This window comes from Aspergillus novofumigatus (genome assembly GCF_002847465.1).
Source record: "Aspergillus novofumigatus IBT 16806 chromosome Unknown P174scaffold_4, whole genome shotgun sequence".
NCBI lineage: Eukaryota > Fungi > Ascomycota > Eurotiomycetes > Eurotiales > Aspergillaceae > Aspergillus > Aspergillus novofumigatus.
The window spans coordinates 3,093,377-3,120,386 of NW_020194277.1; the positions used below are offsets into that span (position 1 = coordinate 3,093,377).

Here is a 27,010-nt window from a genome sequence, read left to right on the forward strand (position 1 = left end):
CATGGCAGGTTCTGACCATGTCTTTTTGCCTGATCGCTGAGGCAGGAACTTTGCATCACGTGCCTGATGTGAAGTTTTGGGGTCTCATTCCGCTCATCGTTGATACTGAAGGAGGATTCGTTGCAGGTCAATTCCAACGGACGCTCGCCATCATGAGGAACAGGGCTACTACGCCATTGAGCAAAGCGGTATGTTATTCCTAGTCATCGATATTATCACGATACCGACACCCCTTTATCGCGTGACAAAATCCTAATGGAGCTTGATACCAGAAAATCCGACAATCATGGAGCAAATATAATCTGTTCAACCTGAATCGATTCCGCGCCCCTCCCACCGCAAACCGCACCTTCTTCCAACAGAAATGGACTGCCAAGTCCGTTGCCCGAGCATACCATGGCGAACAGGTCCGCGAAAGTCAGTGGTCTCGGATGTTCACCCGCCGCATCCGCAGCGTTGTGCCCATGAGCCCGGAGAAATTAGCCAGTGATGATGGTTCTGCAATGTCCGCCGGTCGAGGAGCAGGCCTGGAATCCGAAGCGAACGGCGATGACACAGCCGGGGCCCAGGACCAGTCTTCCTTGACACCCTATACACAGATGACTTTTGCTCCTCTCGAGCGTCGGCTGGATGTTGCGGTCTTCCGGGCGATGTTCGCCAGCAGTACTCGGCAGGCCCGGCAGTTTGTTGTGCATGGTGCGGTGACGGTTAACGGCAAGAAGGTATGCTTCTTCGTCCGGTCATCTCGTCTTCCGGGATCTGGCGGCTGACACTGTTACTGAATAGATGAGATACCCCGGTTACCTCCTGAATCCTGGCGATCTTTTCCAGGTTGAGCCGGAACGCGTCATGTATGCCACCGGTGCCCCCAAGGACAAGTTTGAACGTCGAGAATCCCGCGTCGCCAGGAGAAAGGCGGCAGAGTCGAACGAGGGCGAAACAGAGGCGGAGGGTGCGGCTGCGGAGACGGAGACGGAGAACAAGAAGGATGAGTCGGAGACAACAGAAGCACAGGATCAGCAAAAGGATGACCCGAAGGAAACATTGAAGACGCTGCTCACTCAGGCCAAGACGATCATGTCCAACAGCAGGGACGTTCTCCCCGCCAAGCGCAAGCAGGAACTGCGCGGCTTTCAAAAGGCCGTCCGTAGAGTGCTGTCTCGTTCTGAATCGAGCACCGTCTTGACCGATAACCTCGAGTCTCAGTTCTCCGAGCTCATCACGTTGCTGAACGCCAAGAAAGCCGAGAAGAAGGAAGACAAGGAATCAGAGAAGACCTCATCTACGCCCGCAGAGCAGACTTCGACCATCGCCTCCGAATCAACAGACGCTACCACCACTACTACCGCGACATCTGCTGCGGAGAACAAGCCTAGCGACAGGCTTTCCGAAGCTTTCCAGCAGGCGGCTCAGAACCCCGAAGGAGAGGTGGACACGTCAGAGCTCACGGAGGAGGAATTCGAAGTGCTTCGGCGGGCGCTGATTCAGATGCGCGATAACCCGATCGACCACAGCAAGCCCTACGCTACCCCTTGGCGGCCGCGCGACTACATGAGCGCTTTCGCCTTCATTCCCCGATACCTCGAGGTCAACCACAACATCTGCGCGGCCGTGTACCTTCGGCACCCCGTGGCGCGGCCAGGCCGCACAGAGGTGCCAACACCCTTCAACGAGAATATCAGCACAGCTGCGTTCGCCTGGTATCTCCGAAGACGTTAGACGGATGGGCTAGTGATACATTTCCTCTTTTTGGCTTTACCTTGTATTCTATCTTCTGCTGGCATGTTCCATCACCTTGTATTACTGGGTCTCTGGTGTGATTTCCTACTTGTTACGGTGCTCATAGATGTATCTGCCTTGTGGTTCCCGGGAAGGGTGAGCAAAAGTGTCATGTTGCAATGGTGTTGGAAGCTGCTTTACCTGGATGAGCCCCATCTCTACAATCAATATCCCTAGCATTGTACATGCATCAATCAATCTCTTTCCTCAATATAGAGCATCGTGGCCATTTGTTGAGTTCACTATTTGCTTGCAAACATGCATGCAAAGAGGTCTCGTAATAATACGTATTCTATTTTGGCGGGGGATGAAAATTACCGTACCCAAGGACCAGTTCCCTAAATGAAAGCAAAAACTCTCTTGTTCCCAACGCAAAATTTGCAAAAGCAACCGGTGATTTTTCATAATCGTCTCTTTATCATATCATATCTCATCGCATTTATCCAGTGTTTACTATCAAGAACTACCACAAAGAGGACCCCACTACGTCCTATTGTCACCCAGTTCAAAGCTCCTCTCCTGCCCCTGGGTCCCCTCTGGCCCGACCAGACATCAATCATGTCAATGTATCCCTGGCATGGGACGACAGGCTCCAACGCTCATCATCACCAGCACACCACAGCAGCGGCCGGCCCTCGAATGGACCACACGGCTCCGTCGTCATCGCCCACGTCGTTCCAGATGCCTCAGCTCCGGTGGCTGCCGTCCATGATGTCGCGGTCCCAGCAGAACACCCTACCGACCATCTCGTCGAATCTGCGAATGGGCCAGAACTCGCACCACCAGCCCGTGTCGGTGGTGGTCGAGGCCAGACCCCCTCCGCCGGACTCCAGCGAAGGGTCCGAGAGTGATCGCTCCGACAGCGCTGCGCGAGACGGCGCGGGGCCGGACGGACTGGGGGACCCGGATTATGCGCCGTCGCCGGGCGATATGGGGGTCGGCGGGGTGCAGAATGGGGTGTCTGGGGTTGGAGGCGCAGCGGGGACTGGTGGAGGGGTTGCAGGGGGCAGCAATGGTCACGGGCTTGTGGTGGGCAGGGTGCTGGTCGACGAGGATCTGGATGGCACAGCGGGGGGAGGAGACACGCCGCGAAAGCACGGGAAACGACTGACGACCAAGGAGGAGGTATCGCTATTTGACATCTGCAATCGACACGCGGCGGAGTTTGGGCAGCGCAGCAACCTGTGCAAGTGGTGGAAGACGGTCACGGAGGAGTTCACGCGCGACCAGGGGCATCCGTACTCGTGGCACTCGGTACGTCGCAAGGTGGAGATCGTCACCAAGCAGCGCATGAAGTTCCTGGAGGAGAAGCGCGAGAAGGGCGGCTCCGACGCTGACGACTTGTCGAATCCGCGGTGGCGCGCGGCTGTGGACGCCTGGATCCCGACGTGGCAGCGGTGGGAGGAGGCCGAGGCGCGGCGTATTGAGAGGCGCGATTTGCGTGCACGCAAGTCCCGCAAGAGGAAGGACAGGTCGTTTGACCTGTGGGATGGCAATTCCGATGGCTGGCGGCCTTCTTCCACTCCGGTCGTGGAGAACCGATTCCAGGCTCCGGGTCAGGGTACTGGTCAGAGTCATTCTCAGCAGGCGCAGCCCCCTTCCGTCTCCCCTGCGTCTCCTCCGGTTCCCACTGCTTCTACTGGAGTTGGAGCTGGAGCTACCCCTGTCCAGAATACCGTCCGCCTACCTCCAGGGTTTGACTCGATGTTCGCAAGCCAGACACCCCAGCCGAATCGGACGACCCCGGCGGCGGCAGGATGGTCGTACCCGCAAGCCTCAACGACTGCTCACGCCGCATCCGCCCTGGAAAGCAGCATGATGACCGCTGTATTGGAGACTCTGGGGAAACTGAACAGACACCTCGACGCAGTCAGCGCCGACCCTCGCTCCTCCCCTCTTGTTACCTCTTTGACTACGAATGGCCAGATCGCTCGGGAGAACGGGATCTCGCACGACAGCGCCGTGGACGGTGCTCCGACCTCAATGTCCTCAGCTTTCATCAGCCAACTTAAGGATGAGCTCCGGCAGGAGATGCAGGATGAGCTGCGGCGTGAGCTGGAGAAGGACCGGGCCTCCTTGGAGGAGAAACTAGATTCTGTGCAGCGAACCCAAGAAATGATCCTCGAGATGTTGCGACAGGAGCCCAGTTGAAGTTCCTTCCTTTTGAGCTTGCTTTGTTCTTTTCAGTCGTTATCTCCATTCTATTATGATACCCTTAAACGAGATAACCCGTCGATATGTGTTAACCGTGGACCTCCCAATACTTTTATCAACATCTCCAATTGTAGATTTCTGACGCTACGGGAGAAATATAATGCAAAACATAAACAATAATTCCGGGCTAAATTACATATACTAGACGTGCTGTAGGGGGGTGGTTCATATGACCCTGCCAATTTCCGAGTTTACAACTTTTCTCTCCAACTCCTGCTTGCCAGACATCGAAAGGGAAGAGTTTAGTAGTAGAAGGTCTCGTCGACAGTGCGGCCTCTCATCCAGCGGGGCTCACTGCCGCGAACATAGATGTCCTCGAACAGAATGCGGGGGTTGTTCTCGGGGGCGGGCATCTGCTCGGCAATGGCAACCTCCTCGTCGACGTGGCTACGGGCAGACTTGTCCAGAGCCTTGAGCTCCTCCTCGGTCATGACGTTCCAGTCAAGGATCTTCTGCTTGAGACCCGCAATGGGGTCGTTGGTGCTGCGCATGCGCTGGATCTCCTCACGGCTACGGTAGGTGGTACCGGGGTCGGACATGGAGTGGCCACCGTACCGGTAGGTGACGTACTCGAAGACCAGGGGACCGTTGCCGGCGATAGTGTACTCTCTGGCGTACTGGACGGCAGCCTTGGTGGCAAGGACATCCATACCGTTGACCTTGATACCAGGGATGTACTGACCACGCTTGTAGTAGTCGGTCAAGGCGGAGGAACGAGCGGCAGAGGTACCCATACCATATTTGTTGTCTATAAATTGTCAGATTTGGACTGCCAGTAGGTGGCATCGAAGATCAACTTACTCTCACAACCGAAGATGGCAGGAAGGTTCCACAGCTTGGCCATGTTGAAAGCCTCAAAGACCTGACCCTGGTTGGAGGCACCGTCACCGTACAGAACAATGCTGGTAGCCTTCTCCTCGTTGTACTGCTGGGCGAAAGCGAGACCGGCACCAACGGGAACCTGAGCACCGACGATACCGTTACCACCGAAGAAGTTGGGGGCGAACATGTGCATCGAACCACCCTTTCCGTAGGCGATACCTTCACGGCGACCGAGCAGCTCTCCGATGATCGAACGGACGGTACCACCGCGCATCAGGGCATAACCGTGGCAACGGTAGGCAGTGATAACCTTGTCGTCGCGGGTAATGGCGTGTTCGATACCGGTAGCAACAGCTTCCTGACCGATAGATAAGTGGCAGAAGCCTCTGATCTTCTTTTCCTTGTACAGACGGTCTGCGGCCATTTCCATGCGTCTAGACAAAGCAAGATCCGAAAGGTTAGATACGAGTCGCATAGCAACATAAACTCCTCTCCGCTCAGTCCATACCTGGTCACAACCATATCATAGTACATCTGCTTCAACTCTTTCTTGGTGACCTCGAGATCATATGGAGGAGGGTCGATCTCGTATGTCTCGAAGCTCTCATCGGAGAGTCTGACTGTGAAGGGCTTATCATCCTCCTATACATAAACACCAATCCCGTCAGCATGAGACCCTCCGAATCGGGGGTTTTTGGGCGTCTCAACAAACCTGCGGAATATTTTCAGCATGCGATGAGGCGGCATCGGTGGTGACAGAGCGGCGAGCAAGAGGAGCAAAAGCCTGACGCCTCAGAGGCGCAGCCTGACGGGCCCACGCAGCTCGGAATAGCATGATGGGAGGTCGAGAAGTCCAATTGATATGGAGGAGGAGAGATAGAGGGAGACGAGGAGATCTTCTTGCCCTGTTATCTTCAACGCCGGAGATGTTGGGATTTGGGAACAAACTTCCCCTGCGACTAGGCGGAATTCGGAAGGCGGATTACTTAAGCCAACGCTTCCATTCGGGGAGCGCCGGTGTAGTCACTGCAAACAGCGCAAACAAGCTTATGCTACTATGTACATAGTCTTGAGGTGATCACGATGATTGTAGGCCATCTCCGATGTAAACCAAATCTATGACCTTTTACTATTGCGCCGAAAGGGAGACACCGCCAGTGGGGTTGACGTTGCAGTGCTCGGAGCAACTTGGCCGGTGAGTGTTACAAAGGCAAAGGTTTGACTGCCCAGCCCATCCACTCAGGACCGTGAAAGTAGTCGTAGAAAATCTAATATACATGATTGTCTACCGTACAATATGGCTGTGGTCGTTCGGGAGTATGCAAGTCAAGCTAGGAGCACAGCTTGCTTCCAATGAATTTTGCAAGCTCATGCGCGACTGTCGCCTCAACGTCTGCGCCGAGACGGTCCGTAAGTAGCTGGTCCCATTGGCTCAAATGGATCTCGTGAAGCTTCCGTCCATTCAATACTTCATGCACTCGGCGTGCTTGCTCGGATGCTACGTATGAATCAGATGAGACCGAAATTTCGCTCTCAATGATCGCACCATGTTTGAAGCGGAGAAATACTCGGGTCTGGATGATCGGTCAGCGAGTGGAAGCGACCAACACACTAACAGTAAGATCTTACTGAGGGAGGCAGTGACTCTGGTAATGCGGGTCTTTGGCGCGGATCCTCCTCGAAAGGGAACGTGGAAAAGGTGAACTGCGGTGTCTGTGTGTACTTCCATTCCAACGACTGGTTGAGATCACACGTCAGTAATGGTCTGACATACTATGCGCATCTGTCTTACCCGAAGCTCTTCAATGCCTTTTCTAATCTCCGGCTCTCCGTATCCTTCTTGTGCTCCTACAACACCAGCCACCCAGTCGGCTCCAGCGTACAGCTCAGGCTCATTGGCGTGAGCACGTTGCGCCCGACGGACGGCATCAGGACTGACCTGATATAGTTGAGCAAATTGTTCCATAATGCCCTCCATCACCGCTTGTATCGAGAAGGGAGCAAACGCATTCTCGAAGGCGGTCGAGACATTAGTCACTGGGGATCGCACACTTTCCACGCCTTTGGCCTTTATATAGTCACGGGCAGGCGAACGTAGGAAGAATCCCAGATCGTTGATATTGGGAGAATTTAACAAGCAAGTTCCATGATGTAGAGCTCGGTGCCTTGTCAACTTGAATGCTGAACCAGAAATTTTCCGAGGCAGCGATGCGTCAGGCCTTCCCTGCTTGCTCGTCTCGGAGGACATGACAATGTCATGTCGGTCATTAACGCTGGTGTTGGTCGCCCCGATATTGTGTAGAGCCTGTACAACCATCTCCGCATGTTTGTTGCGAGTAAAAGTGGTACGCGGTGAAATCACACTGTAATTCAGATTCCCCAAGTCGTGAAATACAGCTCCTCCGCCCGATCTGCGTCGAACAAGCAGTACGTCTTTACTCTCATTGTCCCCTTCTCCAACTTCCACGCGGTCATTGTAAAGTGCTTTGAGGTTGGTCTCGAGCCATGGGTTCTGATTGCGTCCAATGACAACGCATGGTCGATTGACGTACAAAAAGAGAATGCTGCTGTCGACTGGAGCATTCTCCAACAAGAAATGCTCGATGGACAGATTCACATATGGATCGGATGATAGCGACTGGTAAATCTGGTGCATGGAGGACTGACGGCTCGCTAGCTGTGCAAAATGCTCGGTGGATAATGCGGAGTTATATCGTACGGCACCTCCATAAGGGCTGCTACCGCTCCTTCCAGGAGCCAAAGCCGACGTCAGCAGGCATTGTCCTCGCAGCAGACGACGCATTGAGGAACGACGAGGTTCAGGCACGGAGTGAGCATAGTTGAAGCTGTTCGAAATTCGGACTCACATGGCGGAGATCAGATGGAGACTATGTAATGTATGGTAAGATGGCGGTATCCGTGGCGCAATTGAAAGTAACAGTTGGGTATTGTAATGTAAGATCTTGTTGATGAAAGATATCTCCGATTGCCGGCGCGCTAAACCCAGATAAGCAACCCCGATGACTGTTGGTAAAAAGTCCCGCTTCAACTCTTTTGCGTCCCTCAAAAGCAAGGGCTGACACAGCAGTCAGATTAACGCTGAATATACATTTCACTGCTATACTTGGTTGCAATTGTGAGGCGCCTGTACCTATTTGATTCGGTCTGACCATCATTGTCGACTGACGGTTCGTTGGTAAGCATCGCAATGATTCTCCCTTGCGAATAGCCCCACCAACAATAACGTGAGTCAAAAAGCAGAAGCATACACGGAAACAGAAGACCATTTCGAAATGTCGACGTGGGGAGAATACTTCCGGGTCACCACGTACGTTTATGCCTACCTGAGTTCCAGCCAACTCGGACCTCTAACCTGTCTTCGCTCGCAGTTATGGTGAATCCCATTGCCGCTCTGTCGGCTGCATCGTCGATGGCTGCCCTCCGGGCATGGAGCTCACAGAGGAAGACATCCAACCCCAGATGACCCGAAGACGTCCCGGACAGAGTGCTCTGACGACGCCTCGAAATGAAAAGGACCGTGTAGAGATCCAGTCTGGAACGGAGTTTGGCGTTACCCTGGGTACCCCGATCGGAATGATGGTGCGTAATGAGGATCAGAGACCCAAGGACTACGGTGGCAGCACAATGGATCTCTTCCCTCGTCCCAGTCACGCCGATTACACTTATCTGGAGAAATATGGTGTCAAGGCGAGCAGCGGTGGTGGCCGGAGTAGTGCCCGCGAGACCATCGGTCAGTTTTGAGCAACACCCGCAGGACAGATGAGTCTTCTTGTGCTAACTACTTCATCTTCAGGCCGTGTCGCCGCCGGTGCCATCGCTGAAAAGTACCTACGCCTGTCGCACGGTGTTGAAATTATCGCCTTTGTCTCCTCCGTCGGCAACGAACACCTCTTCCCCCGACCCCGAGCACCCTTCTCCGTCGACCAACCCGGAGTTCCTGAAGCTCATCGAGACCATCGACCGTAAGACTGTCGACACCTTCGTCCCCACCCGCTGCCCGAACGAGGAGGCCGCGGCGCGCATGACAAAAGTGATCGAGACCTTCCGGGACAACCAAGACAGCATCGGCGGCACCGTCACCTGCGTGATACGCAACGTCCCCGTCGGCCTGGGCGAGCCCTGCTTCGACAAGCTCGAGGCCAAGCTGGCGCACGCCATGCTCAGCATCCCCGCCACCAAGGGCTTTGAGATCGGCTCGGGCTTCGGCGGCTGTGAGGTCCCCGGCTCCATCCACAACGACCCTTTCACCGTCTCCGAGGTCCAGACCCGCACCGGCAACAATACCATCAGCACGCAGCGCCTGACCACCAAGACCAACAACTCCGGCGGCATCCAGGGCGGTATCTCCAACGGCGCCTCCATCTACTTCAGGGTCGCCTTCAAACCCCCGCCACCATCGGCCAGGCCCAGACTACCGCCTCCTACGGCTTCGAGGAGGGCATCCTCGAGGCCAAGGGCCGCCACGACCCCTGCGTAACCCCGCGTGCCGTTCCCATCGTCGAGGCCATGTCCGCCCTCGTCATCATGGACGCCCTCATGGCCCAGTATGCCCGTGAGAGCGCAAAGAATCTGCTGCCCCCGCTACCCAGCACCCTCCCTACCAAACCGACTCTCGGCTCCAGCGGTGCTCCCGCCTCTTCATAGACCTGTTTCTCTTTAGAATCTATATCATAGTTTTTCAAAATTTGTTGCAGATAGCATCTTTTCTTCGGGCTTTTCAACATGCACCTGGTGAGCACTTGCATCGTTTCCACCTCATCTCGCGTCGCTTTCAACCCGGCTGTTCTAGAGCTTTCCCCTAATCTACAGCTGATAACGATATCTACTTGTCAATGCAATTTACGCATGACCTCGTCGTAGTCTTTAAACAGGATTATCCAAAACAACAAGTGCTTTCTATTTCTGCCTTCCAACGTACAGAGCACAAGGAACAGAATATGCTCACAATCTCGAGACTTCCTCCTGTCGTACGCCCACAAAAACCGTCAATTGAGAATCCGGCCCAGAAGCGAAGAAAAGAAAGAGAAAAGGTCGTGACTTCGTAGCATAGTCCATATCCGTTCGTCAAGACACAACCCGGCTGTAGAAAGAAACATGCTCAAAACAGGCCAAACAAAGTGAGACAAGGAATAAGAGTTGACAACAGTCGCGGATATCAAACCCTTTCGCCAGGAAGGGCAAGCAACAAAAAGAAAAAGCGAACAAGAAAGAGAAGAAGATTTTATGGATATACAATCTGATCGTAGCAGGCGTGGGATACACCTTCTGCGTTATAACAACTCTAGCGGTGTAGGCTGTCGTTCATGCTGCGGTGTTACTTCGACTGATAGATCTCTCAGACATGTTGTCCAAGTCTTGGGCGGTGGCGTTGACCACTCTCAATCTCTCCTTGGGAACGGTGAATGTGATTTGGACCCGTCTGCCCTCGGCTGCGCCCTCGACATCCCAGTCGTCATCGTCCACGTCTATCAGCCCGTCCAACGCCGAATCATCCCGGGAAGACCTGATGGTCTGAAGGCCCGTATCCCGGGAGCCTCGATTGCTTGCTCCCCAGTCTTTGGCGCCCTGTTTTCGTCTGAACAGCTCGGCCGAGGCACTCACGGCTCGTCGCGGGACCTTCGACTCATTCTGTGCGCCATCCACCGTCCTGGCTCCGAGGACTGTACTCCTCCGATCGATGCCCGACGCCAGAGAGGCTGTCGTCGAGTCTCGTATCGCTGTAACTCGCCTCTGCGTTCCGGAAATTACGCGACGCACGCTGCCCATCCAGCCAAACGTCCGCGCTTTTGGAGTCAGCGGGGATCGACCCGGCGTTGAGGGTTCCTCTATTGGCACGTTTGGCTCAGTATCATTTTTCAGAAGATGCTCCCCTTCGGCCCATCGTAGCGAAAGGGTTGTATGTGCGGTAGAGTAGGAGTCCGAGGAGTAGCGCTTCTCTCTGGACAGTCCTGTCCCATGAGTGGACGCAGAGGGTGGCGCTTCTGGCGAATTGCGTCCATTATCTGGCAAACTTGTAGGGGTACGAAGTGACGCCTGCGGGCGAGGAGCACTACTCCCAGATCTAGCTGAAGAGTCCGAAAGATTCGACGAAGTGCGCTCGTCCTGATCTGAGGGCAAAACTCCGTCTCGGGGTGGATCTTCCGCAGGTACAGCTCTAACTGTTCGATATGGAATTCCAGTTGGATTCGACATTGTACTGCGCGGAGTCACAAATTCAGCGCCTAAGAAAGGCTCAGAGGCGGCGGCAGTATCGGGGTCGCCGAACGCTGGAGAACTTGCTTCTTCCTCATCGCGTTCGTCGATTGGATGTATTTCACCCGCAGCCTCGCTTCTTCTGTACTCGCTGTATGGCGCTGAATATCGGTAAGGGCGCGTTCCCAAGCTTTGCTGGCTGTTTCTGTCAGGGGTCGGGATGTCACGAAGCAGGCTGGTGCTCTCGGCAGCACCTTCGCCGTTGTCCTGCTCGTTCCGACTTGGAGCGGTGGTCCAGGAGATCGTCTTATTCTGGTCCCTGGTCTTGGACATGCGGATGCTGCTCGCCATTTCGGGCTCGTCCCTGCCCCAGAAGTGTGCCCTTTGTGCACTGAGAGCGAGCTTGCGCAGTTCGCGATCCCGAGACCGCCGCACACGGCGTCTCCGCCAGTAGAACCAAGCAAACACAGCCAAGCCTGCAACTGACGGAATCCCCAGTCCGAGTCCTGCACCCAGCCCTGCCTTTTTCGACAATGAAGACGTGGAGCCACCAGAGGCTCCTACGGGTTCCGGTTCCGGTTCCGGCAGGCTTGGATTTCTATATGAAGTCATCCAGCTTCCAGACGTAACATTGTACAGAAAGACTTGGGAGTTAGGCTGAGGTCCTACTGCCGACCGCTTCGTTGTTGTGGAAGTGCTGTACCCGCCGGCGATCATCATCACACCGCCAGGAAGCATTGCTGCACCATGACCGTAGATCCCGGTTCCGTCTGCGAGTCCGCTTCCTTGGTGAGATGGGACCACCCAACGCCATGAGCCAGTGCCTCCAAACTCTTCTCCCATCTCCAATACAGCCAGTTGCGGCTGAGCAGGTCGACTGGTACTGCCTACCCATCCGCCGAAGACGATGACCTTGCTACCGTCCGGCGAGAGAATGGCCGTGTGTCCCGTCCTTGGCTCCACGAATGCTGAATCTCGAACAGCAAGCTCAGTTTTTCCCATATCCGACCCTGACTCGGCTGTGACGAAGCTCCAGCTGTCCTGAGGAAGAGAATAGATGGCAAGCTCAGACATGTTGATGAAGGCTTTCTGGGTGTGGCCCCCAATGAAGAGAAAGTTTTGTTGCTGTAGTGTTCGACCTAAAGGAGACAGTGCGTAGGTGGGATGCAATGGAGTGATTGTGAACCCTGCCTCCGGGATAGGTGGTGCGCGCAGGCCAGCGGTTGATATTCGATACGAAGAGACACGGTCAGAGGTCGGCGGATTCAAGACGATCATGGACTGGGAATAGCTGGAGGCATAGATCCAGGTTGCTTTCGAGGTCGTCTTGAACGGACACATGCCACCAAAGGTATACAGCGAGCTCTCCGTCATGTTGGAAGACGACCAGGTGAACGCGGCAGACAGATAGTTGGGGCCGTAGCTGTTGACTCCTAGGTCCCCTTGCCCTAAGTCCGAATCATGCACTTCCCACGTTCCATTGCCGCTCGAGTTATTGACACTTGGCGTAAAAACCCAAAGCCTTCCTTGCTCATTTGATTGGCCGCAGTCCCCTACATAGACCTTGATGTGACCATGTTGATCAATAGACGGAACAAAGGCAGAGGACTGGTTGTCTGTGTGGAACGGCAGCTCATCTAGAAGAACCGTGTACTCTGGGCTGGCTGCGTCTACCTTCCCTGAGACATTCAACGAAAGAAACTGGGTGGCATGCGGCTGCGAGTCACTGGGCCGCAGTAAGTAGGCAAAAGAATCGTTGTGCTGGGAGGTATAGAGGATATGGGACGGCGAGTATGGAATCGCTGCGCGGACAGGACAGATAAGCAGCGACACAAGCAAGACGATGGACGTCAGACTCATGACGGCAGTCCTGCCCATTCCAGATATCCGTAAAGCGCCGTCATCCATGGAAGGGTAGGAGTGAAGATGTCAGAGTGTCTAGTGGATATGAAGACTGCGATCCGAGACGATGTGCGATGCATCTAGCGAGATCGATGATCTTAGCTTGTCACGAAGATCTAGAGTAGGCGCGGGCCAGACACCAGATCGGCCGACATGGAGCAGGACTGTACGGTGGGACGATCGTGTAGTTCCTCTGTTAAAGGGACGAGGATTGATAATTCGATGGATTTAGTAGATTGTTCTGCACCAAGGGTCGAATGAAGACGCCTTTGCGAAGAAAATATTCAGGGTGTAGGAGAGAGAAGCACAGATGAAGGTAACAGCAACAGTAAACATCCCAGGCAACATCCACATCCTACCTTACGCGTACGTGAATACTCCAGAGTAAGAAGTCATCTAGCCGTATTGTCTGTCTATGACCCATTCTAGATCTCACAACCCTCCCACTGTTACACAATGTATGCAATCATTGAACATCATTCGAGGTCTGAAGGACCAGTGAGAAGGGTACGCTGAGCAGCCCAAATAGATTAATGGTGCACCCAAGTGAAGCTGCGATAGTAAACACGGGCGGGTTGCACTGGCAACGCTGGGCGGGGGGATCCATCCTCCTTCATTGACTGGATTAGAGGCAGAACTCTGATGATGAGGGGCGTAAGTCAAGACTTTATTCGATAGAGTATGATGCTACGGAGACAGAAGGTAAATAGATGGTAGGTAGATATGAAGTGATATCTAGAGTGAGGATGAGGATCCAGTCTGTCTTATCAATCAGTGGCATTTGTGATCGATCATCCCTTGATGTCTCAGGCGGAGAATGTGAGACAGCAGATGGTCGCACCATCATCTACAGAGTACGTAGTAACCTTCTCTACAGAGTGCATTCTGTACATTATTGTGTAGATAGAAGATAGTACCCAGAAGCATCAAATTGAGGCCTAAGTTATGGAACGGGAATGGTCCCAACGAGGAATCCTCTACTTCGTATTTACACCATAGATTGTCTATCATATAGTAATAACCGACTATCGCCGAAGACCACTAGTTTACGGTCTTGAATAATATAAGCACACAGTATCCGTACACCATACACCATCTATCATCAAGCAAGGGATGAGGTTTCATGTGCTCGTGCGGGGTCACGCACATCAATATGTATAATATGCGTGTACAGAGGTATATCATAGAGTACCCATTTCCTATTGAAACACCGCCACCACAGCGGAACAATAATGTAGAGACTGGCATCTGAAGACACCAGTATCCATCAGTATCGCTTCTCAGTTGCCCTTCACCGGATAATACCAACATCCCAGCCTCCCATCCCAGTCCACGGCTCCTACCCAATCCAAGGCGCAAATGCAACAAAATGTCCGTGCTGGCTTGGTACTACCTGACGCTTCAATCACAAACTCGGGTCGGCTACAAGCTGGGTATGAAATTGCAGCCGAAGTTGGCCACGAATCAGAATCTGTTCATACCCTCTTGGTCTTCTAATGGCAATGGATTATTGTCTTCATACATATGCAACTAGCTAAACCCGGGGTTAGTGCGATGAGGGGTTGCGACCTGAGGCATAAGCAGGTAATAGAAGCATTGACCGTCCGAGGAAAAAGCAAACAACAATCTTGAACGATGATCATGGGGTTGGACTTAGCTACTGAGACTGAACTTACCCTTAGTGTATCTAGTTCTTCATACGGAAGACATATTTGGTGGCTTGTGAAGTTAGTCTTGAGACGCAATACGGAACTCGGCATAGGTATCATTCTAATCCCTCACTTCAGTATTGTCCAGTTGGCTAACTGTCTTAGCTGTCTTTAGGCTTACCATAAAACCCTGTTCAGATAGCCAATGCAAGAGGCCGTAGTTTGCAGCATGTCAGAACTTTCTCATTTGTTTGCGCGAGGCAGCTGGGTTCTGTCATGAGTGATCGTAAATCCTCACCAGACAGTATTCAGTCCTTAGAAGGGCAGCCTGGTAGTCAGTGACACTGTATGCATAGTCTGCACCGCATCCGGTGGTAATGACGCTTCTCACAGCCATGATGATGCAGGGGTAGGACTGGTTGATGTGAGATCAAAAATTATATTAACTGCCTCAGTCTGCACAGCCAACACAGGACAAGGTCGGACAGATCCATGGGTGGAATGATGGATGGCTGCAGGTAAATCTGTAAGCGAACTAGCGTCCGAGGACGGATGGCCCCAGCTTTCCGTCATATACTCCCTTTACTTTACACCCATACCTAAAATTTTTGTTAAATTTCACTTGCGCTAGTTTTTTGAATTTCACCAAACCAAGACTACGGAGGACCCTAAGGCTTAGGTTGCTCACACTGCCATCTACTGGAATAGAGGTGCTGTTTGACCATATAAAAAAAAAAAAAAAGAAAAGCAAAGCTGGATGTCACGGATAGATAGTTTGTACAATGAAGTTTGAGATTAGAAGGCAAATCGCTATTAGACTTGGAGCCACCCGCTCGACTACAACTCTCCTGTGGGCCGGTGTTTGACCCGTGCGCTTGAACAGTGCACTCACTCCATTTCGACGGAAAAATGATTCAACCTTGACGAGGCATCAGGTAGGTACATACATGCATCGACTGCAAACAGACCTCAATACGAAGAAGGATGGCAAATTTGCGATGCAGCCCGGGAACCTACGTAGTAGTATTCAGGATGCAGATCAGGTAATTCAACGACGCCTTCGCAGTTCTGCCATGGTGTCAAACCTACCTATAACGTTCGAGACGCCTTCAACAGTTGGATAGCAAGACAAAATGGCCTAGCACCGTCAACTCCTGTATCAAAATCTCCGCCACTACCATCATACCCAGAGAGCGACCCGACTGAAAGTGCCCGTTTTGTCATCCAATAGAGAGGTATATGGTTGGCGGGTTGGGGCCCAATGATGTAATACTCGAGAGAGGTATGGTTCCGGAGAAACCATTTTGCTAGGTATCTTCTCCTGAGTTAGCGGAAACTCAAAGTAGCATTTGGCTAAGGTCAAAGACTAAAGCCGACTCTGCAGCTAGATGGAAGTTGGTTAGATGGTGGTGTCTATTTACAAGCGTACTCTGGGACATTTCTCGTCTCGCTTAGGAGTCTAGGTGCTTCTGAAACCGGTTCAGACCTTGTGTGGAAGCATACGGAGTGGTACAGAGAGATGATAAATACGAGTTTCTCGTCTAGGTACCTTCAAGGTACTGAACTGGACTCTAAGCCAGCGGTGCCTACCTAGATCCTTGCCTGCAAAGGTGATCCTGCTATGCAAAGTCATGGGGGAGCCAAAGGCAAAATTTGACGGGAAAGTCTATCTTGTTCTTGTACAAGGCATTGGAGGCAAATAGGTACTTGGCGTCTTTTTGCACGTATATCGGTATCTACTTGTGCTCAAGGAGAGCAGCCTCACAGTGTGTACATTATCACAGTGGTTAGGAAGACACTCTTGTCAAGGCATCGAGTTCTACCAAGGTTGCCTCTAAAGCAGCCACTCCTCGTGGGCTCCGACCGAAATTGGATCGCATAAGCGAATGATGATGCTGTACATGTAGTCTTGTATAGGTGTAAGTTTCCACAGCCTTCCAATCACCCAGGAGAGATCCTTAGATGGAGACTCTTGGGTTCGATGCTGACAGCGCCAAGACGGCCTTGCGCTGCTCTACAACGAAAGTGGATATAGGTTGCTTCAATATGTCGATACAATAATACTGACCTCGTCGGATATCCAACAATTGGTCGATGAGGTGTTATGTTATTATGCTTTCGCACGACGGTCTCTCATCCATTGCGCTTCATAGGTATTGAGCGAGAATCGTTGTATGAAAATTTACTTCATACAGGTACATAAGGTACCTAATAATTAGTTAGTCTGGTTTACTCAGACTACCAAATGTACCTACGGAGTAGGGAACAGACCTCCGGCTAGCAGTCCAAGCTCAACGAGGCGAAACACCGCGATTGGATGGTAAGACAAGATCGCTCCTCCGAGAGAATTCAGGTACCTACAGTGTATCTAATGGAAGGGAATAAATTCCAGACTTGGATATGATTGTGTCGATTAGTGCGGAATTTGATCCATCATTTCCATAGTCTATCAGTGATCGACCCTCTGCGTATAGTTGTTCCTATGCGATATACCTAGAGTAGAAGATACTAGAAATTGGAGACGATTGAACAAAAGGTGCCTGGAATGGGCGAGAATGGTGGAGGGAGAGTTGGTAAATGGACGTTGGACCCACGGACCAGCAGATCTGCTTCATGATGGGGACAGGCTAGATCGGCTCGAAGTATAGCGGTAAGGGTGTTCTGGTGACATGATGAAATCAGGTATCTATCAAAATGAAAGGGTAAGGCAGGTTTAAAAATGCTATTAAAAAGTGTATCTGACAGCAGTTCCTGAATTAAGAGCTTACATAACCTCAAATATTCTTGACGACCGCAAGAGTGCAAGGCAAGACTTGAGAAATCGATGATGGCACTGAGTGGACAATGAGGTCGTCGACCTGACGGAAAGAAAGGAATGGAAAAAGTCCCCTACGTAATATACTCCCGTCCGTGCTGTATCAGATAGTGGATGGTCAGTGGGTAAGCTTGGCATCTTGCCACTCCCTTAGGTACCTTAGGTAACATACCATGATCTCTCACATCGTGTGGGAAATACTCTATTTGATTTCTACTTTCTCTATCGAAACTCCTCTGGAATGTTAGATTAATTTAAGGAGTACATTCAGAGTGTGATCAAGTCAGGATAGGGTGGCTCCTATGATCATTCCAAGTAGATTAAGGTATTGTCCAAGTTATGGAGCATCATATAGGCCAACACCATTGGACCCATGGCATGGCTAACTGTATATTACCATGCCATTCCGTCCAGCAAGTGCATATTGAGAAAACTTACCGTACCTTACATAATTTACAACCCTCTGACTCTTTACTTTACCAAACCCAAACTCCTCAACCAAGCCCAATAACGAACCACTGCCAGTTTTAACCAAGAGCCCAAAGAGTCCGAGACACAATCAGTCCGGACAATCGGCTGAAGGGATAACCTCTTGGGCACCAGCTGAAAGATGAAAACTTTGAAATGAATACAAATGCAAAATAATACAACTGGTACTATCATATATTGGATAAAGTGATGAGCTATGAAATGTCGACTGTTGAGCTGTACAATAATTATTTACCATATGATTACAATCATAATTACCTACTTAATCATGGATATCAAGAATAATATTCAACCTTCAGTCAATGATTTAGTTACCCACCAAAGTTCCCCACCACCACCAGAAATAACCCACTAGTCCTGGCTTGACCCATTATCCGCCTATCTGTCTATCTCTGATTAACTATTATTATTCTTCTTTCCTGATCATTACTACCGTCGAATTCCCCCCTCCGCCTGTTCCCGCCTGACAAAAAGTTATTTTTCCCTAGAACAAAACACCTTTTGCCTGCCAAGTGCCCACGACCTTCATCTTTCCTGTTCTCTATACACCCTCGTCTCGCTCCCTCTTCCCTACTAATCGACTTCTATTATCTCTTTTTTCGTATTCGTCTTATTCTTCTTTCCTTCTGACTTCTTTCATCTCAACGGGAGTCCTTTTTCTCATTTTTCCAAGCTCTTCCGCTCCCTTGTTTTCTATGCGCAGACGCTCCTTTCCTCACTTTCCACCGTACTGAAACCAATATCTCTCCGCCCTCCGTCATCGGCCCTCCGTACAACTCACATCTCCTTTTTTGAGATAAAGGGCCTTTCTTTTTTTCATCGGTTATTACTCTACGATTAACTACCGTTGCCCTTCTTCTTTCCTGCCCGACGTTCAGAATTTCTGCAAGATTCGGTCCTCCACCGTTTGACTGGCGCTGTAGCAGGTCTATCGCCGGACTTTTATCCGTCGTCACCGCTGTCCGGCACACGGTGTCGGTTTTGCCCTTGCACCAATCGTCAATCATCCATTGCCAACTCAGCCTGCATGACTGCTGTCGCTTCCGCCCGAGTCGGACCCTGAGACAGAGTAATGCCGAATCATTCGTGCGCCCGATCACAACTTCCCGTCAGCCCGCCTTAAATTGAATGGTTTACTGCGGAAAAATAATAGACTGGAAAAAGAGAAGGAGCAGGAAGAAGAAGAAGAGAGGGAGATAAAAAGTGATTAAGTGGAGGAACAATCTATTACCAGGTCCCAACACACAAGAGGACACGGAGGAAAGCATCAACAAAAACCCAGATAGGAGGATGCACTGTCGCACTTCCTATATTGTTGGTTTGGAAAAAGGATAACAAAGAGTATGAAAATGACTGATCGCCCCTCGTCAGCTGGCCTGGAGGAACCCGTGCATTTGGTTGCTCAAAATGGTCAAGCAGTGGACAGCGTTCCGTCCCGACGGAGTTCGGTTAGGTCTACTGAAGCTCCAGAAGCCTCGCTGCCTGCCCCGGCCGAGTCGGTAGATGTTAGGCAGGCAGTCGCCAAACCTCCCAGTGCCAAACTTGCCCTGCCTAACGGCGAGGTGGCGGATGCTCAAACGTCTCTTCGTCACACATTTCCCCATTTATACCATTCTTCCAGTGCATCCCGATCACCCTCGACCCGTACTTCATCCAGCTCACTACAGGCGTTGAACGAAGATACCGTTGTTGACGCCCGGTCGGATCACGGTTTATGGACGAAGGCATCTTTCGGGCGAAGAATGTCCCATCGGAGTGCGACCGACCCGCACCCTGCCGATTACCCTGTATATCCTGATCAGTCCTACGCCGTGCTCCAATCACAAATTCACCCTACCTATCACCCTCCATTTGTGCGCTCCCGCAGTTCCTACCCGGCACGGACTGAGTCGCTTGGCCGACTTGTGAGCCCACGCACCGCTCGCACTGCGGGTAACACTCCTGTATCGAGTCCTGGACTATTCTCCGTCAACAGTCCTCGCTCAACGCCTCCTCCTAACTCCGATGACGAAGGTCGCATTAGCAGTCCATATCTACACCCTACTCATCTCCAGCCGCCGAAAGAGACACATACGGCGGAGGTTGATCGAGATCTCGTTACTGGTAACAAATTGATCAATCAATATGAGATTCTTGAAGAGCTTGGGCGGGGTGAGCATGGAAAAGTGAAATTGGGCCGCCATGTGACAACGCGTCAGAAAGTGGCAATCAAGATCGTTCAGCGCTATTCGAAACGACGCCGTTTGGGTAAATTGGGTAATCCCGAAGACAAGGTCAAGAAAGAAGTCGCCATTCTGAAGAAAGCTCGGCACCCGAATGTTGTCAGCCTGCTGGAAGTTATCGATGACCCGAACCGCCAGAAGGTATATATAGTCTTAGAGTTCGTTGAGAACGGCGAGATCATCTGGCGGAGGAAAGGACTACGCGAGATTGTACAAGTCGACAAGCGCCGCCTGGAACGTGAAAAGGCCGGTATTCCCGAAACCCCGTCGTTCTGGGAGGATAGTCGGCAATATATCAGGACGGCGCAGCGCCTTCGTCGCCAGCGAGAGAGGGCACGTGAACGGCGCCAAATGAAAGCAGTCCATGCCCAACAGGCACCTATCCCTGCCTGGAGTTTAGAGCATGGAGCCGAGTCGGACGAGGAAGAGGAGGTTGATCCACCAATGGCCCGCACCATCAGTCGCTCCATTGCGAGTCACGACGAGACCCAAGAATCCCCGAGTCACTCTTTGGCATCCGCACATGACTCTGCGCTGGCCGCAATTGAAGGTACAATGTACGGACCCTATGTTGATTACTCCCTTGATAGGCGATTCAGTACCGCCTCGAGCAGCATGGGCTACGCACCCTCCGAGCCGGAGTGGTTCTCGGATGATGACGACATGTCGTATGTTCCATGCCTTACCGTCAACGAAGCGCGAAACGCGTTCCGTGATTCCCTACTCGGTCTCGAGTATCTTCACTATCAAGGTATCATCCACCGCGATATCAAGCCGGCGAATCTTTTAGTCACAAGCAATCACCGCGTGAAGATTTCCGACTTTGGTGTTTCCTATCTTGGACGACCGATGCGAGACGAAGAGGAGGAGCAAGTCGCTGAAACCGACGCGACTGAACTCGATGATGCTCGAGAGTTATCCAAAACTGTTGGCACCCCGGCCTTCTACGCACCCGAACTGTGCTACACCGGCGACGACTTTGAAGAGACAATTGGCTCGGTACCCAAGATTACCGGCGCGATCGATGTTTGGTCTCTTGGCGTGACCCTTTATGGAATGATCTTCGGACGTCTGCCTTTCGTGTCCGACGATGAATATAGCATGTTTCAGACTATTGTCAAGAAGGATGTTTTCATTCCACGCAAGCGCTTGCAGCCTGTCGAGGTAGACACTGAGTCCGTCAGCCAATGGCCCCGATACTCGAACAACAACAAGCGCATGGAGGACGAGCTTGTGTATGAGGAGATCGACGATGAACTTTACGACCTCCTGAAGCGATTGTTGACCAAGGATCCCGTCAAGCGCATTACTGTCAAGGAGATTAAGCACCACCCTTGGGTCCTCCATGGCCTGCCGAATCCCCGAGCGTGGATTGAGGAAACGGATCCAGGCTATCAGAGCAAGGGCAAGAAGATCGAAGTCTCCAACGAGGAAGTCACTACGGCCGTCAGCAAGGTACCGTTCATTCAACGGGTACGGTCCAATGTTGCCAAACTGTCGAACTACCTCACTGGAAGGTCGAAAGACAAGGATAAGGAAAGTCGCAAACGAACGTCTAGTACCACACCATCGGTCGAATCTTCCGCTTCAAGCAATGCTAGTTTGGGGAAATATATCCTGGACAGTCGTCGGGGCAGTCTCAGGGAGGAGGATTTATACCGGCCTGCCAGGCTGGCGACAAGAGACGCTGAACATCCGCTGTCGCACAGCGTGACGGCGAGTCCGGTCGGTCGGGATAATCAGACTTCATACTTTGACGACTTCAGAACTGATGCAACGTTTGATCGTACGCCGCGCCCGGATCCCCCTCATCGCGCGACGTCCACCTTGTCTACTGCCGGATCTGCAAAGACTATCCGGCCAGACTGGACAGCCACACCGTGTGCAAGCCAGCGGGTCAGTGCGTCTTCGAAGATTGAAAACCACGGCACCACTCATGTCGGCGGTCTCTTAGGCGGGGCAGGCCGTCGGCTAGCACGCGGCCTTCAAAGCAGAGAGTGGCGCTCGGATAGGTCCATTTCCGGAGATACCGCAGATTCCGTCTCTCTAGATGGTGATCGTCACTCAGAGCCCAGCCTTGCCTTGAGCGTCGCCTCCGCAGTTGGTCATGTACAAAGCTCGAGCTTCTTGCGGGACGGGGACACTCACTATTTGCATGCAGAGAGCTTGAGCGCGGCGGAATCAGGACACCGGCGCAATAGATCTCACCACCTTACGACCAAGTCATCGCATGAGCCGTTTCAATTCGCCAATGACGTTCTGCTGAGGAAGCGACGGAGTGACATTTACCAGGCTCCTGTCGACGACCAAGTGCCACCGGAGATCAAGAGCAAGTCCACTGACTCGCTAAATCTTCGACCCGAGCCGCAACCAGAGACAACAGCATGCGCGATCGAAACTGCCACCACTGACCCACCATCCGGTGGACTAACCACATCACCACCCTCGGCTGCCACCATTTCTTCCTCCTCGGTCGACGACTACACCAGTGGAATGTCTCAGAGTGCTTCTCATCCAAGTATCCCCTCGGTCATTTCCGGTGCATCATCGCTTTCCGGTGATGGGTCCCTCAAGGACAAGGAATGTGAGCAGGCGGCCGCAGTCCCTTCCATCCTTCGCACGGGCGAAACGGTCAAGGCTCGACTCCTGCGGCCCCAACGGTCGCACGAGGATGATGAGTCGCGGTACTACTGTGATGATGAAAATGATTCGGAGGATGATTCTGAAGATGAGGTTCTTGTCATTGGCAGAAAGAAGCCGAGCCCTCAGAAGCCAGTGATGTGTGGGGCTCAGGCTTCCAATCCCAAGGCATGAGCTTGGTATATAAAAAATTCGCCTGACATGGCCGACGAACCTTTCGATTCAGAGTCTGCCGCCCGAAGCAAAAGAAAGAGAAGAGGAAAAATCATTCCTATTTTGACGTCTCTAATACCTTGCTAAGGGCGCAGAAACCATTGCCCTATTTCACATTCTGTTATTGTTCTTTGAGCAAGCTCTGACATGATGCTCAGTGGCTTGCTTCTTGCTGGGTCTCGTTTCTTTAATGTACATCAATTTATTCGCCAGGCCTTTTCCTTTCTGTGTGTTGCACTATCGTGGGTCCCCTCGACAGGCCATTTGATTGACTGCATTTGCTGTTGGCATACATGATACACTGCTTGTACATATATTCTCATGGGCGGCACGTCTATATTCGCTTTTTTCTTTGCTTGCCTTTGCTCCCTTCTTCCTTTCTTATTGCGCACCCCGGCGTTCTTCGATTCGACCCTCTGCGATTATATATTGGGATTTTTCTCTGGCATGGGGTGTTTGAGATACAAACTCATCCGTTGTTGTACGTAATTTGAAACACGAGGGAGGATCTGGGGATGCAAAGGTTGGGATATACCGAGCCAGGGTCCTTTTGAGGAAGCTCGCATGATGCATGGATGTCTTTTTGTTTGCTTTTTCTTTTTCTTTCGCTTTGCGCCTTGTTGTGATGTGATGACGGATGATGATGACCTAAATTGGGAGACCTAGAACATCTCCGATGGCTTAGTATTTGAACCCAATTAGGATGAAGCAGTAACAATTGACATATGCTTGATTCTTACGAAATATCTGCTCTGTAGATGCCTTTCGAGTTCACGATGATCCTTGGGCTGGACTGAGGCTAGATCAGCATTGGTGGTGAAGGATGCTAGACATGACTCCGCACTCGGCTGTTTTGAAATACCCGGATCTGCAGTGCTCGGGGTTTCACTATCCAGGAACCCACCACTTAGTCTTTTTCAAGGAATTTCTTCAACTGTTCCTCCACCAATAGTGGATGGCGCCTCAATGTACCTGTCCAAACTCCTGTCCTCCATTATTCAATTCCATTTCCCCGGGCCATGCAGAAAGCGGGACACCGTTCGATCCTGCCAGGTCTTGTGTGTTCGGCTGATTCTGCTCGATGATGGCGCCACAAGACTATCACAGGTTTCTGCTGAGACCGCTGTTGTCTCGGAATTATTGCTCTCTTAAGTCCTGAGTGTGATTTGATGGATTAATGGGTGGTCCACCCATTGACTGCGCAGTCATGGCGGGGGGTAGTAGGAGACGAGTTACATATATGTGCTATGAGACGCTCGGTTTCTTCGTTCTACAGGTTGCTCAAGTCTTGTCCTAACGTTCAGTGAATCTGATTGTGAAAGATGCTCGGCAAGATGATCCTTCTACCCCTTTTTCTTCTCTGTCACTCTCTTGCTTCTGCGTCGCTTACCTACCGCGGCGCTGATATTTCCTCTCTGCTGATCGAGGAGAAGGCCGGGATCGAGTACAAGAATGTGGACGGACAGACACAGCCGCTTGAGAATATACTCAAGGCTAATGGTGTGAATTCCATTCGCCAGCGGGTGTGGGTGAACCCCAGCGATGGATCTTACAATCTGGACTATAACCTCAAGTTGGCGAAGAGGGTGAAGGCCGCGGGGATGAGCGTTTACCTGGACTTGCACTTCAGTGATACTTGGGCGGACCCGAGTCATCAGGTACGTGGGATATGGACGCTCTAGCAGCTCGTACTATGACTGAGATGAGACAAATGTAGACCACACCCATTGGATGGTCGACCAGCGACATTGGCACCCTCACCTGGCAGGTGTACAACTACACGAAGGAGGTCTGCGACACGTTCGCCAGCAACGGCATCGACGTCTCCATCGTGGCTATCGGCAACGAGATTCGCAACGGACTGCTATGGCCGCTCGGCAAACCAAATAATTACGCCAACATCGCCAACATCCTGCACTCGGCGGCCTTCGGCGTCAAGGACTCGACCCTGTCGGCCAAGCCGAAGATCATGATCCACCTCGACAACGGCTGGGACTGGTCGGCGCAGAAGTTCTTCTACGACAGCGTCCTGTCGTCAGGCGGGAATCTGGTCAAGTCCGACTTCGACCTCATCGGCGTCTCATACTACCCCTTCTACAACCCCAGCGCCACCCTGTCGGCGCTCACGACCAGCCTGAAGAACCTCCGCTCGACCTACGGCAAGGATGTGCTGGTCGTCGAGACGGACTGGCCCGCCTCGTGTCCGAACCCGGCGTATGCGTTCCCTTCTGATCTCAAGGATATTCCCTTCTCGGCAGCCGGGCAGACGACGTTCGTGCAGCGGGTTGCGAACGTTGTCGCGCAGACGTCGGGAGGCATAGGGCTGTATTACTGGGAGCCGGCTTGGGTGCAGAATGCGGGCCTAGGCTCGAGCTGTGAGGACAACTTGATGGTGGATTGGCGTACAGATCAGGCCAGGACAAGCCTGAGCGTGTTCGGGTCAATCTGATCGTCGTATATCCTTGTCTGTGAATGCTATACTCCGTACGACATTGTCTAGACCACTACCAAGCTACCAGGGGTCAATGCAATAATCTAGAATCCCAAGGCAGAAACATTTCCTTGAAACTTGATAATCGAAAATGTATTGAATAGTTGACCGCTCATACTCGGGCATGACGCTCGGTGGCTGTGCACCGCGACTAGTATCGCCAGCACGTCTGCAGAGTCCACTTAGACCGAAGGGTTGACCTGTCAGAATCATGCAAGCTGGTAGCTAAGAAGTGAGATGCCTCAAGGCTCCCACTGTAATGTAGCACAGATATAAAAAGAACGGAATGCTGTCAGGCTGACTTTTCGTACAGAAAGGGGAGGGATAGTCGTTGCTATACTATACTACGCTGGAGACAACGTGCCGATAATGGCAATAGCTGACAGCGTGGAGCCGATCAATCATGGGGAACTGGATACTGATTCATGTGAGGATTTACACGAGCCAAGACAGTTTCACACAAATATCTCAAGATCGATTTTGAGTTTTCGTAACCGGGATGGTTGATGGAGTCTTACTGGACCTGTCTACCTTTAGTACCGTAGCTCAGTCGAAGCAAGTACTCAAGATACCTACTTTCCCTTAATTTTCTGGGTTTAGATCGAATTCTCCCCTTTAAACTGGCCAATACAACCTACCAAGCACCTAGTATTTAGCCCAGCAATAAGATCATCCCTACTCCGTACTTAGATACCTGTCTAGAGGGTCGTTTGTTCTGTCCATGAATGCTCCGTAGACACGCATCGTTAGGGCGCCAAACCCCCAGAATCGCAGTAAGAGAAGCCCAACTCTTTTTTGGCCCCTCTGTGGCCGTCATTCCCTTTTAGTCTCATACTCTCCTTTGTCAGGGGCTACAAGGCAAGACCTTATTATCATTTTTGATAAATACCAGCCTGCAAATATCATCGTCATTGTTGTCGTTGTCAGACAAGTTATTTGTTCCTCTTCGTCGCCAGAATAAATAGCGATAGCACGTGCCTGAGGGGAAACCATCATTATCTCTTCAGCTTCAACTTCATCATCATCATCCCCCCTCCGTCCCTTATCATTCTTCCTCTCTGAGTCCGATTGACAGAAATACGGCCCCAAAAGTTTAGATCCTTCAATGATCTCTTGACGTTCTCCTATATTTTCTTCTCCCAGGTACTACATTTTCCATACTAGAGACATGCTTCCCTCGAGAATGTGAAACAACCGCAAGACCGACCGCTGATGCTTGCGCCACGAGGCTGATTCGCAAGGTGCACTCCAAGTCTCCAACTTCAACTCCAACTCCGGCTCCCTGGATCTTGTCTCGTCCAGTCCTGATCGCTGGATGATATCCTCTTGTGGTCCTCCTTCTTCTCTCCGCACCCGCATTGGTTATCCTCTCTGCGCTCGTTGATCCCTCCCTTGGTCCCCTTCACCGCCCCTCTCTTCCCGCCCATACATACTACGGCGGCGCTTCTCTATCGAACCACCCCTCCGCCCGCGCGCTCCCTCGCTTGTCCCTGTTCCCGCGGCCATCTTCATCGCTAAGCCTCAGGGTCCAAATTTGTATCTATTCTGGGATCGCGTTTCA

At 51.9% G+C, this 27,010-nt stretch overlaps 8 protein-coding genes across 8 annotated transcripts; 5 read left to right on the top strand and 3 right to left on the bottom strand.

The window, feature by feature from the left end:
* The first annotated feature begins 115 nt into the window (after nucleotides 1–115).
* On the top strand, nucleotides 116–1,989 carry P174DRAFT_441878 (mitochondrial 37S ribosomal protein uS4m). The gene is made up of 3 exons (XM_024827443.1): nucleotides 116–188; nucleotides 273–722; nucleotides 787–1,989. Exons 1-3 carry the CDS (start codon nucleotides 153–155, stop codon nucleotides 1,717–1,719), a joined length of 1,419 nt encoding a protein of 472 aa, XP_024683173.1. The 5' UTR covers nucleotides 116–152; the 3' UTR covers nucleotides 1,720–1,989.
* A 145-nt stretch (nucleotides 1,990–2,134) lies between these two features.
* Nucleotides 2,135–4,095, top strand: P174DRAFT_441879 (uncharacterized protein). Its single transcript, XM_024827444.1, has one exon. The coding sequence runs from the start codon at nucleotides 2,338–2,340 to the stop codon at nucleotides 3,928–3,930; it is 1,593 nt and encodes a 530-aa protein (XP_024683174.1). The 5' UTR covers nucleotides 2,135–2,337; the 3' UTR covers nucleotides 3,931–4,095.
* Nucleotides 4,096–4,110: 15 nt separating this feature from the next.
* Nucleotides 4,111–5,667, bottom strand: P174DRAFT_441880 (pyruvate dehydrogenase (acetyl-transferring) subunit E1 alpha). Its single transcript, XM_024827445.1, has 4 exons — nucleotides 5,528–5,667; nucleotides 5,324–5,457; nucleotides 4,795–5,249; nucleotides 4,111–4,741 (listed from the first exon to the last, which is right to left on the bottom strand). The coding sequence occupies exons 1-4, from the start codon at nucleotides 5,648–5,650 to the stop codon at nucleotides 4,236–4,238; spliced, it is 1,218 nt and encodes a 405-aa protein (XP_024683175.1). The 5' UTR covers nucleotides 5,651–5,667; the 3' UTR covers nucleotides 4,111–4,235.
* A 221-nt stretch (nucleotides 5,668–5,888) lies between these two features.
* Nucleotides 5,889–7,646, bottom strand: P174DRAFT_407324 (putative lipoate--protein ligase). Its single transcript, XM_024824134.1, has 3 exons — nucleotides 6,608–7,646; nucleotides 6,445–6,552; nucleotides 5,889–6,389 (listed from the first exon to the last, which is right to left on the bottom strand). The coding sequence occupies exons 1-3, from the start codon at nucleotides 7,616–7,618 to the stop codon at nucleotides 6,147–6,149; spliced, it is 1,362 nt and encodes a 453-aa protein (XP_024683176.1). The 5' UTR covers nucleotides 7,619–7,646; the 3' UTR covers nucleotides 5,889–6,146.
* Nucleotides 7,647–7,892: 246 nt separating this feature from the next.
* On the top strand, nucleotides 7,893–9,671 carry P174DRAFT_441882 (bifunctional chorismate synthase/riboflavin reductase [NAD(P)H] ARO2). Its single transcript, XM_024827446.1, has 6 exons — nucleotides 7,893–8,011; nucleotides 8,074–8,143; nucleotides 8,205–8,566; nucleotides 8,630–8,709; nucleotides 8,744–9,208; nucleotides 9,241–9,671. The coding sequence occupies exons 2-6, from the start codon at nucleotides 8,109–8,111 to the stop codon at nucleotides 9,478–9,480; spliced, it is 1,182 nt and encodes a 393-aa protein (XP_024683177.1). The 5' UTR covers nucleotides 7,893–8,011; nucleotides 8,074–8,108; the 3' UTR covers nucleotides 9,481–9,671.
* Nucleotides 9,672–9,738: 67 nt separating this feature from the next.
* Nucleotides 9,739–13,304, bottom strand: P174DRAFT_441883 (uncharacterized protein). Its single transcript, XM_024827447.1, has one exon. It carries the CDS (start codon nucleotides 12,904–12,906, stop codon nucleotides 10,138–10,140), a length of 2,769 nt encoding a protein of 922 aa, XP_024683178.1. The 5' UTR covers nucleotides 12,907–13,304; the 3' UTR covers nucleotides 9,739–10,137.
* A 5,922-nt stretch (nucleotides 13,305–19,226) lies between these two features.
* P174DRAFT_369275 (putative serine/threonine protein kinase) lies at nucleotides 19,227–22,919 on the top strand (the record flags this gene model as incomplete). The annotated part of the gene is made up of 1 exon (XM_024822268.1): nucleotides 19,227–22,919. The coding sequence occupies one exon, from the start codon at nucleotides 19,227–19,229 to the stop codon at nucleotides 22,917–22,919; it is 3,693 nt and encodes a 1,230-aa protein (XP_024683179.1).
* A 984-nt stretch (nucleotides 22,920–23,903) lies between these two features.
* On the top strand, nucleotides 23,904–25,506 carry P174DRAFT_512719 (arabinogalactan endo-1,4-beta-galactosidase). The gene is made up of 2 exons (XM_024831904.1): nucleotides 23,904–24,616; nucleotides 24,676–25,506. The coding sequence occupies exons 1-2, from the start codon at nucleotides 24,281–24,283 to the stop codon at nucleotides 25,405–25,407; spliced, it is 1,068 nt and encodes a 355-aa protein (XP_024683180.1). The 5' UTR covers nucleotides 23,904–24,280; the 3' UTR covers nucleotides 25,408–25,506.
* The last annotated feature ends 1,504 nt before the right edge of the window (nucleotides 25,507–27,010 follow it).

Excerpts from the sequence above, each read along its gene's own strand:
- P174DRAFT_441878 (XM_024827443.1), top strand. The coding sequence starts at position 153 with ATGAGGAACAGGGCTACTACGCCATTGAGCAAAGCG. Across the intron at positions 189-272 it reads CTACGCCATTGAGCAAAGCG|AAAATCCGACAATCATGGAG; the intron begins GTATGTTATTCC and ends GCTTGATACCAG. Across the intron at positions 723-786 it reads TGACGGTTAACGGCAAGAAG|ATGAGATACCCCGGTTACCT; the intron begins GTATGCTTCTTC and ends GTTACTGAATAG.
- P174DRAFT_441879 (XM_024827444.1), top strand. The coding sequence starts at position 2,338 with ATGTCAATGTATCCCTGGCATGGGACGACAGGCTCCAACGCTCATCAT.
- P174DRAFT_441880 (XM_024827445.1), bottom strand. The coding sequence starts at position 5,650 with ATGCTATTCCGAGCTGCGTGGGCCCGTCAGGCTGCGCCTCTGAGGCGT. Across the intron at positions 5,458-5,527 it reads ATGCTGAAAATATTCCGCAG|GAGGATGATAAGCCCTTCAC; the intron begins GTTTGTTGAGAC and ends GTTTATGTATAG. Across the intron at positions 5,250-5,323 it reads TATGATATGGTTGTGACCAG|ACGCATGGAAATGGCCGCAG; the intron begins GTATGGACTGAG and ends TGCTTTGTCTAG.
- P174DRAFT_407324 (XM_024824134.1), bottom strand. The coding sequence starts at position 7,618 with ATGCGTCGTCTGCTGCGAGGACAATGCCTGCTGACGTCGGCTTTGGCT. Across the intron at positions 6,553-6,607 it reads AAGGCATTGAAGAGCTTCGG|TCGTTGGAATGGAAGTACAC; the intron begins GTAAGACAGATG and ends GATCTCAACCAG. Across the intron at positions 6,390-6,444 it reads CAGAGTCACTGCCTCCCTCA|ACCCGAGTATTTCTCCGCTT; the intron begins GTAAGATCTTAC and ends CCGATCATCCAG.
- P174DRAFT_441882 (XM_024827446.1), top strand. The coding sequence starts at position 8,109 with ATGTCGACGTGGGGAGAATACTTCCGGGTCACCAC. Across the intron at positions 8,567-8,629 it reads TAGTGCCCGCGAGACCATCG|GCCGTGTCGCCGCCGGTGCC; the intron begins GTCAGTTTTGAG and ends CTTCATCTTCAG. Across the intron at positions 8,710-8,743 it reads TTATCGCCTTTGTCTCCTCC|CACCCTTCTCCGTCGACCAA; the intron begins GTCGGCAACGAA and ends CCCGACCCCGAG.
- P174DRAFT_441883 (XM_024827447.1), bottom strand. The coding sequence starts at position 12,906 with ATGGGCAGGACTGCCGTCATGAGTCTGACGTCCATCGTCTTGCTTGTG.
- P174DRAFT_512719 (XM_024831904.1), top strand. The coding sequence starts at position 24,281 with ATGCTCGGCAAGATGATCCTTCTACCCCTTTTTCTTCTCTGTCACTCT. Across the intron at positions 24,617-24,675 it reads GGGCGGACCCGAGTCATCAG|ACCACACCCATTGGATGGTC; the intron begins GTACGTGGGATA and ends AGACAAATGTAG.